The sequence below is a fragment of the Prionailurus viverrinus genome, chromosome B3, assembly GCF_022837055.1.
Source record: "Prionailurus viverrinus isolate Anna chromosome B3, UM_Priviv_1.0, whole genome shotgun sequence".
In the NCBI taxonomy this organism is placed as follows: domain Eukaryota; kingdom Metazoa; phylum Chordata; class Mammalia; order Carnivora; family Felidae; genus Prionailurus; species Prionailurus viverrinus.
The window spans coordinates 55,143,479-55,155,715 of NC_062566.1; the positions used below are offsets into that span (position 1 = coordinate 55,143,479).

Sequence of the window (12,237 nt, forward strand, 5' to 3'; positions counted from 1 at the left end):
CCCTGAGCTGTCAGCAGGGTGTGCAACTGAGCCACCCAGGTGCCCCCAAAATGAAGGTAAGTTAAGGAAATTTTCAGACAACATCAAGCAGAATGACATTTGCATAATAGGAGTCCCAGAAGAAGAAGAGAAAGAGAAAAAGCCTATAAACTTATTTGAAAAGATAATCGCTGAAAATTTACCTAATCTGGTGAAGGAAACAGACATACAAGTCCAGGAAACCCAGAGAGTCCCAACAAATATAAACCCAGAGATATCTACACCAAGATATATTATAATTAAAATGGCAAAAGTTAAACAGAGAATCGTAAAAACAGCAAGAGGAAAACAACTTATTACATACAAAGGAAACTCCATAAAGCTATCAGCAGATTTTTCAGCAGAAACTTCACAAGACAGAAGAGAATGGCATGGCATATTCAAAATACTACAAGGATAAAACTTCCAACCAACAATTCTCTACCTATTAGATTAAGAGTTTTCCAGTAAGCAAAAGCTAAAGGGATACATCACCACTAAACTGGTCTTACAAGAAATGTTAAAGAGACTTCTTGAACTGAAAAGAAATGGCACTAATCAATAATTAGACAATATGCAAAAGTAAAAATCCCTGGAAAAGGTAGATATATAGTAAAAGTAGTGGATCAATCACTTATAAAGCAAGTATGATGTTAAAAAGACAAAAACAATAAATTTAAAACTATATTACTTAGTTAAGAGATGCATAAAATAAAAAGATGTAAAATGTGACATCAAAAATATAAAATGTGGGGTGAGGGGACAAAGAAAATGTAGTTTGGAAATGTGTTCAAAATTAAAGTAGATGAATCGATAAAAAAACAAAATCCAAGTGTATGCTGTCTACAAGAGACTCACTTCAGAAGTAAGGATATAGACTGAAAATGAAGATATGGAGAAAGATGTCCCATGTAAATGGAAGTGGGGAAAAAAAATAAAGCCAGGGTAGCAATACTCATAGCAGACAAAATAGACCTTAAAACAAAGACTGCAATTATAGACAAAGAAAGACATTACATAATGATAAAGGTGTCAATCCAACAAGAAGAGATACATTTATAAATGTATATGTATCCAACATAGAAGAACCAAGATATATAAAGCAAATATTAATGGACCTAAAGGGAAAAATTGACAGTAATACAATAACATAAGGGACTTTACAACCCCACTTACATCAATGGATAGATTATCCAAGCAGAAAATTAATAAGAAAACCTTGGCCCTAAGCAACACACTAGACCAGTTGGATTTAATAGATAGACACACAACATTCCATCCAAAAGCACAGAATACACATTCTTAAGTGAACATGGAACAATCTACAGGATAGATCACGTTAGGCCACAAAATTCAAGAAGACTGAAATCCTATCAAGCATCTTCTCTGACTACAAGAGTATGAAATTAGAAATCAATTACCAGGAGGAAACTGGAAAAACCATTAAAATGTGGAGATTAAACAACATGCTAATGAACAACCAATGGGTCATTAACAAAATCAAAGAAGAAATTAAAAAATACCTAGAGACAAATGAAAACAAATACAACACGTCAAAATTTGGGGGGTGCAGCAAAACTATTCTAAGAGGGAAGATCATAGCAATACAGGTATACTTCAAGAAATAAGAAAAATACCAAATAAACAATTTAACTTTATACCTAAAGGAGAGAGAAAAAGAATAAAGGAAGCCCAATGTCAGTAGAAGGAAGGAAATATTGAAGATCAGGGTGGAAGTAAAGACTAAAAAAAGATGAAGAAAGAAAAGATCAATGAAACTAAGAGCTCTGAAAAGATAAATATAGTTGACAAATCTTTAGCTAGGCTAATGGAGAAAAAAGAGCTCTAATAAAATTAAAGAGGGTTGCCTGAGTGGCTCAATCTGTTAGGCATCTGACTCTTGATTTCAGCTTGAGTTGTGATCTCACGATTCATGGGTTCAAGCCCCACATCAGGCTCTGCACTGACAGCGTGGAGATTGCTTGGGATTCTCTCTCTCCCTCTGTCTCTACCCCTCTTGCTCACACTCTCTCTCAGTGCATCGGGGCTCTGCATTGACAGTGCGGGACCTGTTTGGAATTCTCTCTCTTTCCCTCTCTCTGCCCCCCCCCCACTCACATGTGGGCTCTCTCTCTCTCTCAAAATAAATAAACTTAAAAACTTTAAAACAAATAAATAAAAATTTAAAAATCAGAAATTAAAGAGAGGTTACAACCGACAAAACACAGAGGATCACATGAACAACTATATGCCAGCAAATGGAACAACAGAAAAAATGGATAAATTCCTAGAATATACATTCTTCCTAAACTGATCCATGAAGAAATAGGAAATCTGAATAGACTGATTACTAATAAAGAGATTGTATCAGTAATCAAAAACCTCCCAACAAATAAAAAAAGTCCAGGACCAGATGGCTTCATTGGTGAATTCTACCAAACAAGAAAAATTTAATACCTATCCTTCTCAGCCTCCTCCAAAGAAATCAAAGAGGAGGGAACATTTCCAAACATTTTATGAGGGAAGCATTACCTTGATACCAAAATCAGACAAGCACCCCCCCACACACACACACACATTAGAGGCCAATATCATTGGTGAACACAGATATAAAAATTCTCAACAAATTTTAGCAAACTGAATTCAACAATAGATTAAAAGGATCATATACCATGATCAAGTGGAATTTATTCCAGGGATGCAAAGATAGTTCAACATCCACAAATCAATCAACATGATATATCACATTAACAAAATGAAGGATAAAAATCATATGATCATCTCAATAGGTGCAGAAAAGTCATTTGAAAAATCCAGCATCCATTTATAATAACCCTCCACAAAGACAGTTTAGAGGGAATGTATGTAAACATAATAAAGGTCATAAATGACAAGTCAACAGTTAATATGTTGGAAAGCTGAAAGCTTTTCCTCTAAGAACAGGAACAAGGCAAGGATGTACACTCTTGCCACTTTTATTCAACATAGTATTGGAAGTCCTAGACACAGTAATTAGGCAAGAACAAGAAATAAAAGGCATCCAAATGAGAAAGGAAGTAGTAAAACTATCATTACTTATAGATGACATGAGTCATATATAAAATACCCAAAAGATTCCACCAATAAAGTGTTAGGATAAATGACTTAAGTAACAGGATACAAAATCAACAAGCAAAAATCCATAGTGTTTCTATATACTAACAGTGAATTATCAGAAAGAAATTAAGAAAACAGTCCCATTTACAATTGCATCAAAAATAATAAAATAGGGGTCCCTGGGTGGCTCAACTGGCTCAGTCAGTTAAGTGTCTGACTTCAGGTCAGGTCATGATCTTGTGGTTTGTGGGTTCCAGCCCCGCATCAGGCTCTGTGCTGACAGCTCAGATCCTGGAGCCTACTTTGGATTCTGTGTGTGTCTCTCTCTCTGCCCCTGCCCCACTCGCGCTCTGCCTCTCTCTCAAATAAAACATTTTTTTTAATCTTAAAAAAAAGAAAAAAATATAGGCACAAAATTTAACCAATAAGATGAAAGACCTGTGCATTGAAAACTATAAGACATTCATGAAAAAAATTGAAAAAGACAAATAAATGGAAAGATACTCTATGCTCGGCTCATGGATTGGAAGAATTATGTTAAAATGTCCATACTACCCAAAGCAATCTACAGATTCAATCCAATCCCTATCAGAATTCCCATGGCATTTTTCACAGAACAGTTTTAGAAATAATTCTAAAATGTGTATAGAACAACAAAAGATCCCAAACAGCCAACGCAATGTTGAGAAAGAGAACAAAGTGGAGGTATCAGCTCTCTGATTTCAAACTACAAAGCTATGGTTATCAAAAACACAGACACACAGAGCAATGGAACAAAATTGAGAGCCCACAGTTAAACCCACATATGGATGATTAATGCATGACAAAGGAGCCAAGAACATACAATGGAGAAAGGATTGTCTTTTCAATATATGGTATTGGAAAAACTGGATCACTATCTTACACCATACACAAAAACTAACTCAAAATGGATTAAAGACTTGAATGTTATACCTGAAACCATAAAATTCCTAGAAGAAAACATAGGCAGTAAGCTCCCCAACTTTGGTCTTCAGTAGGCCAGACTTCAAAGGCAAGGGGAACCAAAGCAAAAATAAAAAGGATTACTTTACAATGCTTCTGCACATTGAAAGAAAACATCATCAAAATGAAAAGGCAACCAATTGAGTGGGAGACGATTTTTGAAAATCATAGACCAGGGATTAATATCCAAAATATATAAAGAACCCAAACAACTCAAAAAACACAACAACAATAAGAACCAAACAACTTAAAATAGGTAGAGGATATGAATAGACACTTAGTATATCTACAGATATGTGCAGCCATCACCTCTGTCGGTTTTAGAACATTCATCACAGAGGTCAATTCTTTTTTTTTTTTTTAAGATTTAAAAAAAATTTTTAAGTTTATTTATTTTTGAAAGAAAGAGGGAGAGAGCACAAACTGGGAAGGGGCAGAGAGGAGAGACAGAATCCCAAGCAGGCTCCACACCGTCAGCACATAGCCCAATGTGGGGCTTGAACTCACACAGCATGAGATCAGACCTAGGCTGAGAAGCTCATCGGAAGCTCAATGGCCTGCACCACCCAGGTGCCCCTCACAGTGGTCAATTCTTAATCTTCATTTTACTTGGCCTATCAATAGCTTTTGACATAGTTGACCAATCCCTGTCTTCTTGACACATTTTTTCACTTGGCTTTCAGGACATCACACTCTTGGTGTTTCTCCTTCCTCACTGGTCATCTCCTTTCATTTGGTTTTGCTTTTCTTCCCCCATGACTTCCTTCTAGAGATTGCAGTGCTCCAGGGTGTAATCTTTTAAACTCTTTATTATCCTCCTGGGTGATCTCATCTAGTTTCATGGCTTTAAATACCATCTATATATTTAGTACTATCAAGTTTACATCTCTATCCCAGACATCTTTCACCATCTCTAAGTTTGTGTATGTAACTGTCTGCTCCACATCCCCATGTGGATTGTAATAGATAACTCAACATGTTCAAAACTAACCCTGTTACACCTGCAGTCTTCCCTACCTCAGCTGATGACAATTTGATCCTTCTAGTTGTTCTGGCCAAACATCTTAGAGTCACCCTTGATGCCATTTCTCTCTCACATACCATATTCAATCCGTTACCAAATTCTGTCGGCTGTATACATTCAGAACCCTATCCCTTCTCCCACCTCCTCTCCTACCCCCTGGTGTGAGCTGTCACCATTTCTAGCTTGAATTACTGCAGCAGCCTCCTAACAGGTCATATTGCTTTTAATCCTTGTCCCTCTACAGTCTAGTCTTAATACAGCAACTACAGTGATCCTTTGAAAATAGAGGTGACGTCTTGTTACTCCTCTGCTCAAAACCTTGCAGTGACTCCCCAGAGTAAAATCCAAAGTTCTTATAGTAGTCCACAAGGCCCTCCAGGACCTGATCTGCCCTTGCTCCTTACCTTCTTGATTTCACTTCTTTACTCTCACCCTTACTTTAATGCAGTTACATAGGTCTCAACTTTTCCTCAAACACTCCAGGCACACTTCTCACTCATTTACAGAGTTTGCACTGGCCAGTCCCTCTGACTAGAAAGCATTTCCTCCAACTGTATGGTTTGGGGATTTGGTTTGGCCAATCCCCTCACCTCCTTTAGGGCAATGTTCCAATTTCATCTTCTCCCTAAGGCTATCTCTTATCACCTTACTTAATATACAGTCAACCCTCTCCACCCCTCTTGACTTCCTCCTCCTCTACTTCCAAACCCACTTACCTTGCTCTATGTTTTCTTTTATCTATAGCACCTTTTAACATACAGTGTTATTTCTTATGTTTATTTCTTAGCTTTGTCTATAGTGCCTTCTTCCCCTCTGGAATAAGTTCTCCAAAGCAAGAAATCCATTCATTGATGTATCCAAGGATATAGTACAATGTCTGGTACAGTAATTATGTGTTGAATGAGTGAATGAAAAATGTGGGTGATAGTACCTACTCTAAAATTATTTTAGGGATTAAATTAAATGCAAAGATCTTGACACACAATGGACATCCAGCATGTTAGATTGCTACCTCCCTTCTCCCCCAAATATCTTTCCCACTTGCCTCCTCTTATAGCACTGTTCCTTCCCTCTTCTCTGAAAAATTTGACAATTCTGGGCTCTCCTTTGAGTTTAAATCCAGGAAAATCCAACAAAAGTCCACAGATGTCATCTGAGAAGAAAAGGAACACTGGGACACCAGCTTTACCCACTGCCACACTGTTAATCAAATTAAGAAACTGTCACACAGAGAAGCAGAAAAACCCAAAGAGATGGAAAGATAAATGTTTTTGTTATTGGTGTTGGAGATTTATTACACCATTTTTTAAAATTACCTTTATTGAGGACTAATTTACATGCATTAAAATATACATATTTTAAGTGTACTGTTTGATGAGTTTTGACAAATGTATAGGTAATCTGATTTGGGATGGAGGGCATTAAGGTCACCTGGGATTATGTAGGTCCAGGGGTTTAACAGAGGGATCCTGGCCAGGAAAGAGAACATCAAGACTCTTGGAAAACATAAACAGAGACAAGTGGAGACACCAGGGCCAACCTGAAATTGTTCCTGGGGTCTCTATGCACCAGGATCTGAACCTCCAGAATGTCTCACAACTTCGTGGCACCTCTTGGCCCTCCTGAGGGAGTGGGCCAGCTGCCTTTCACACCAGTCTCACGTGTATATGCCAGGAGCGGTGACCTGTGACTGAGCCCTCCTTCTCTGCTCTGCAACTCTCCTGCCAATACCCACACTCCTCATACTCGCCTACCGGTGGGGATGGGAGGGGTCCGTTCCAGACCACGACAGCCAATTTTCACCGCTGCCAGACACCCACCGGGTCTGATTTTCTCTCCAGCCTCAGTTAGAAATCGTCTTCGAGTCCTCGGCAGCACCGCAGGCCGGAAAAAGCAAAAGTGCCGCGCCAGGTGTTGGCATCAGAAATACTCCTTTGGGTCTGCCATTCTCTGGTCCCTGGGAGCTCTTGGCCTCTGAGGTGCGATCTACTGAGCCAGCCCAGCAACCAGGTCCGCTCCCGCCTCCTCAGCTTCTGAAATATTCTAGGGTTTGCAGGTTCAGCTTCACTTAGAGACAGCAACTCCGACTTCAGGTTGGCTAGGGAAACTGAGGCGCGACTGGGGATTTTAGGTGAGGTCTAAAGTTGGCCGCAGACTTTACTCCTGTAACTGCGATAACCCCTATCGAAAGCCCAGTGTGGTGCGTGCCGACCTGAGAAACCAGTGGGCCGGTTTGCGCAGACATCTGGGGGATAGCGAAGCACCGCCCAAGCGGCTGGAAAACCTCAGGGGTGGTGCTGGCTGGAGGTGGGGCCAGGGGTGGGTCCTGGCGGAGGGCGGGGCCGACCTGGGCTACCAGGAGTGCCAGCCTAGCCCTGTACAGCAGAAGTGGTGGTAGTCGCCTTTGCCCTTGGTTCTTGTTCTGCTTGCGCTCGACCTCGCAGCCATGGAGGCACCCCAGGAGCTTCTGAGTGGGAAGCTCCAACTCTGCTTCACCCCCGCTGCCGGGACCAGCCTCCTGATGCTCAGGCTGAACGACGCGGCGTTGCGGGCGCTGCAAGAGTGTCGGCGGCAACAGGTGCGGCGGACCCCAGGGCCTCTCTCTTTCCTAGCCTCTCTTTCCTAGCCTCTTTCCTAGCCTCTCTCTTTCCTAGCCTCTCTCTCTACCTTTCCTAGCCTCTCTCCTTTCCTAGCCTCTCTCTCTACCTCTCGGGATCTCGGGCCTCAGCCGGCGACCCTGGCGAAGGGACCTGGGGTCTGGGGCGTGGCATCCGTAGGTTCTGATCTCCCCACCTCTCCAAGTGAAGCCCGAGAGGCAGGTGTCTATCCCCCCACCCCCCACCTCCACCCTGGGCACCTGACGCCGGATCCTGGGAATGCCACTTCACCTGCGCTCACCTCGCATCTGCTCTCCCCGCAGGTTCGGCCAGTGATCGCTTTCCAAGGCAACCGAGGGGTAAGTAAGGGCCTAGGTTGTGTGAAAGAGGTGGGGTGCGGGGAGAACAGAAGTAGGCTTTGGGCAGGTGCGGCCAAGGCGGGAAGGCTGACAGCAGTCACCGTCTGAGGAAGTTCCGAGAACTGAACTCCGAGTGGGGCGGAGGGGGCTGCTGGGGTTGTGGTCCCAGGAGGCTGCGGTTGAGGAGACTGTGTCGTCTCATTCTCCTGGGGGACTCAAGCCCAGCTGCACCTGGTGTACTAACGAGCCCCGTGGGACCCATCTTCAATCTTAGGGCTGGCTAAGGGAAGAATGGCAATGGAAGGAGGGGGAGGGGCTGACTTCATGGGGCTTATGGTTCTCCTTTTGCCTCTAGTATGTAAGGTTCCCAGGACCTGGCTGGTCCTGCCTCTTCTCCTTCATAGTGTCCCAGTGTGGCCAAGAGGGCCCTGGTGGCTTGGACCTTGTGTACCAACGCTTAGGCAGGTAAGGGGGAACCGGTAGCAGGTAAAAAGGGTTTGTGGAAAGTTGGGGAGGCTGATTCCAGAGGTACTTAAAAGTCCACCCTCCTGGGATTTTTTTCCACCACCCCTTTCCAGATCTGGGCCTAACCACCTCCACTGCCTGGGCCCACTCAGGGAACGCCTCACTATTTGGGCAGCCATGGATTCCATCCCTGCCCCATCTTCAGTTCAGAGACACAACCTAACTGACAGTGCCAGAGATCCTGAGAGTTGGCAGAACATAGGAGACTATTCTGAGGAAGACACAGTTTCACAGCCACAAATGGCACTAAAAGAGGTGAGGCCACAAACTGCAGGTAGCTGGAATAAGGTGGGGCACAGCCTGAAGCCCAGAGAGCCAAGTGCCCCTGCCAATTTCCCTGCCAGGTGCCAGATCCACTGGCAAGCAGCCAAAGACAGTCACTCCCAGGATCCTCAGAGGAACACATGGCACAGTGGGAAGTGAGGTACCTGGGGCAGGGTGGGACTAACCTGGGAATCTCTAGAATTGCCTTTCTTTCTAATCTCCACTCTAAATGCTTTAATAAGAGATCTAGCCCTACCTTGGCCTTCATCTCTCTCATTCCCTCTTCAAATATCCTAGAAACCAGACCCATCTTCCAAACAGAGAACCTGATCAGGCACTGCCTTCCTCAGCTAGCCAGAAACATTCGGACAAGGTGAGTTGTCCAGGGATTTTAGCAGCGGATTTTCCAAGAGATCTTTGTTCGATCAGGCTAAATTTTAAAATTAGGAGCCTTTATTCTGATGCTCCCAGAGTTCATTCTATGAAATTAATTTTCAAGAGAAGTGCAGAATACACCTCTGGTTTACTGTTTATGTGACATTTTCCCCAATAGAAGCGCCCAGCACCTGCAACCACTAGAAAACTAAAAGAAAAGAGGCTCAGAACCCTGCCTTTAGCTCCAAGTCCCCTACAAGCACTGCCCAGTGAGGACCTGCAAGAGGGAGGTTGGGAGCAAGAAGATAAAGATGAAGACATGGGCTCCAGGCTGGAACACAGTCCCTCAGTTCAAGCAGGTGAGTTAAATGAGAGAAGGGCAAAACTGCTCTAGTTGGAAAAACACCTAATCACTTTTCTGTCCTTTTGCTTCCTTCCTAGATTCTGAATCCCCAAGCCCTGAAGAAGTACCAGATTATCTCCTGTGAGTCCCCTGCTACTTCCAATTTTATCAAGCCTTGTACATAGGAGATATTAAGATAAACTTCCTGTGACCTAGAAGCTTTTAGGGGCAATGAAATTAAAGGTGACAATTCTGCTCCTGGCAGGCAATACACAGCCATCCACAGTGCAGAGCAGCAACATGCTTATGAGCAGGACTTTGAGATGGATTATACTGAATACCGCATCCTCCATGCTCGTGTTGGGGCTGCAAGCCAAAGGTTCAGAGAGCTGGGAGCAGAGATCAAGAGAGTTCAGCAAGGAACTCCAGAACATAAGGTAAGGACTGGACCCAAGCTGACTTTCTAGCCTTACTGGCCATCAACTCCCTGCTAATTTGCTCAGAAGACTGGTAACCAAAGTGGCAAGCCAAGTCTGTTTTGAGAAAAAGTAATCTCTATCATTTGATAGAATGAGATGGGAAGTTATTGCTCTCCCTTCAGAAAACTGGAGTTCTTGGGGCATCTGGGCGGCTCAGTCACTTAAGTGTCCAACTTCAGCTCAGGTCACGATCTCATAGTTTTTGGGTTTGAGTCCCTCCTCAGGCTCTGTACAGATAGTGCAGAGCCTACTTGGGATTCTCTCTCTGCCCCTCTCCCACTTTCTCTCTCAAAATAAGTAAGCTTAAAAAATGAAAAGAAAGAAAACAGTTTTTTCTCAAGGTTCAACTTGGTGCTAGCATTTTCTTTGTTTCAGGTGCTGGAAGAAAAAATAGTCCAGGAATATAAGAAGTTCAGGAAGGTAAGATAAGGTCTGGGAATGGTAGCCAGAAGGTAGAAATGGTAGATCTTTTTTTTTTTTTTTTTTTTGATGTGGATGCTTTTTCTTTGCAGCGGTATCCAGGTTACAGGGAAGAAAAGCGTCGCTGTGAGTACCTGCATCAGAAATTGTCCCACATTAAAGGTCTCATCCTGGAGTTTGAGGAAAAAAACAGGGGCAGCTGAAGCTATCAGAAGGCTCTTTACCTTCTCCCTGCTCAGTGAGATATGAAGGAACAAAGCAACTATAAACTGCAGAGTGCAATTGTCTGCTCTTCTTATTGCTGAGTCCATGGTGGCAAGTACGAGAGCTCTTCTAAGATTTCACTTTCATTGTTGTTGCATTTTACTTTTTAGGATGTGGGCACAGTGCCAAGATTCCACAACTGTGCCCAGGAGACTAGGAAGAGTAGCAGAGGCTTGGCTTCTTCATCTTTAGTTCAGCCAAGTCATTTTCAAATCCTGAGAAATGACACCATTCCCAGGACAAGATACCTTGAGAACATTAGAATTTAGCCTGGTAGCCTCCCTAAAGCAACAGTAGAGAGAACTTTTGGTAACAGAGCTAAAAGAACTTGTAATACACCTGGATATAATGGGAAAGGGCTTAGTTGTTCCCCATGTACTAAAAGTGAATTCTTTTACAAACATGGCTAAAAAATGAAAACTGATTGCTTCTGTGTCCTCTGTATAAGTTTGTATGCTTTCCTTAAACTCTTCAAGGCAATAGTTATTACCCACGACTATCTATTTGTACCATTTCTTGGGTGCTCTGAAAAATTAGATCCCCAGATCCCAGCCCAGGTCTTATGTATTAGAATCTTCAAGGTTATGGTTAGGCATCTTTCCTTTTTCAAAGCACTAAGGATGATCTTGCTATATATTTTGCTATTAAGGCTCTATCAAATCCATCTTATAATTGGCAGCTAGAGATTACAACAGGAATAAAGTTCTCTTTTTCAAACCATAGAGGTTGAGGATCATCTACAAATAGGGCTCCTATCTGGAATTATCTAGTACTAAAAACTTTAAATACAGATAGGATTTGGATTTACCCAGAAAACAAGGAAATTCATTTGAACAAAAGATCATGTCAGTCCTATCCTTTTTGTTCCCCACTGTTGCAGAAGAAAGTGGATGCTTCATTCACAACCAGGAATGATATGCCTTTCCCAGTTCCACTGGAGAAGGAAGTTAATGGGCCACACCTGGGCTGTGGGGGAGAGAGGTGCACCCAGCAGTGTCAGCAATTCCTGAAACAACTTGGATGGAACCCCAACCTGATGCCACACCCATACAGGGCATTTTTGGGCAGAGACTAGCCTTGGGAGGTATAAACATGCTCAGTTGCATGACAAGGGTAAACAGTAACCCATCCTTAGGGTATGGGCAGGGCCTGAAACAGACCCAACAAAAAAAGTCCCTCACCTGTTGTAGTCATCAGGCCAGGGGCCTGGGCAATAAACATGTAAAGACAGAAAATGACGAAAGGTAGAATGGATTTATAGGTGATGACTATGAACCTAGCTAGCTGGTCTATAGCAGCACTGACCAATATGGTAAGCCAGTAGCTCTAGGTGTGAATATTGAAATCAATGAAATTTTAAAATGTAGTTCTTAGTTACATTTCAAATGTTCAGTAACTACCTGTGTTAGACAATGAAAATTATGGAACATTGCCAAGATTCCAGAAAATTCTATTGGACAGTGCTGATCTAGAAAATCTTTGGTTCCCT

General features: G+C 42.6%; 1 protein-coding gene across 4 annotated transcripts; it reads left to right on the forward strand.

Annotated features, from left to right (window-relative positions):
* The first annotated feature begins 26 nt into the window (after nucleotides 1-26).
* On the forward strand, nucleotides 27-12,078 carry ELL3 (elongation factor for RNA polymerase II 3). Of its 4 annotated transcripts, none has more exons than XM_047861110.1 (12): nucleotides 7,463-7,700; nucleotides 8,043-8,078; nucleotides 8,434-8,543; nucleotides 8,657-8,858; nucleotides 8,948-9,027; nucleotides 9,165-9,240; nucleotides 9,421-9,601; nucleotides 9,684-9,726; nucleotides 9,851-10,022; nucleotides 10,440-10,484; nucleotides 10,577-10,610; nucleotides 11,629-12,078. In XM_047861110.1, coding segments are annotated over exons 1-12 (1,113 nt in total). In that variant the 5' UTR covers nucleotides 7,463-7,568; the 3' UTR covers nucleotides 11,631-12,078. The 4 variants fall into 4 exon arrangements, with proteins under 4 accessions (XP_047717067.1, XP_047717066.1, XP_047717065.1 ...); XM_047861109.1 differs by lacking the exon at nucleotides 11,629-12,078 and adding an exon at nucleotides 10,859-11,145; XM_047861111.1 differs by lacking the exons at nucleotides 7,463-7,700; nucleotides 11,629-12,078 and adding an exon at nucleotides 27-56 and having other exon boundaries at nucleotides 10,577-10,758.
* Nucleotides 12,079-12,237: the final 159 nt, after the last annotated feature.

Bases quoted from the DNA above. Each gene is read 5' to 3' on its own strand.
- ELL3 (XM_047861108.1), top strand. From the start codon at position 7,569: ATGGAGGCACCCCAGGAGCTTCTGAGTGGGAAGCTCCAACTCTGCTTC. The intron at 9,602-9,683 runs GTGAGTTAAATG...CTTCCTTCCTAG, and splicing joins CAGTCCCTCAGTTCAAGCAG to ATTCTGAATCCCCAAGCCCT. The intron at 9,727-9,850 runs GTGAGTCCCCTG...TGCTCCTGGCAG, and splicing joins GAAGTACCAGATTATCTCCT to GCAATACACAGCCATCCACA.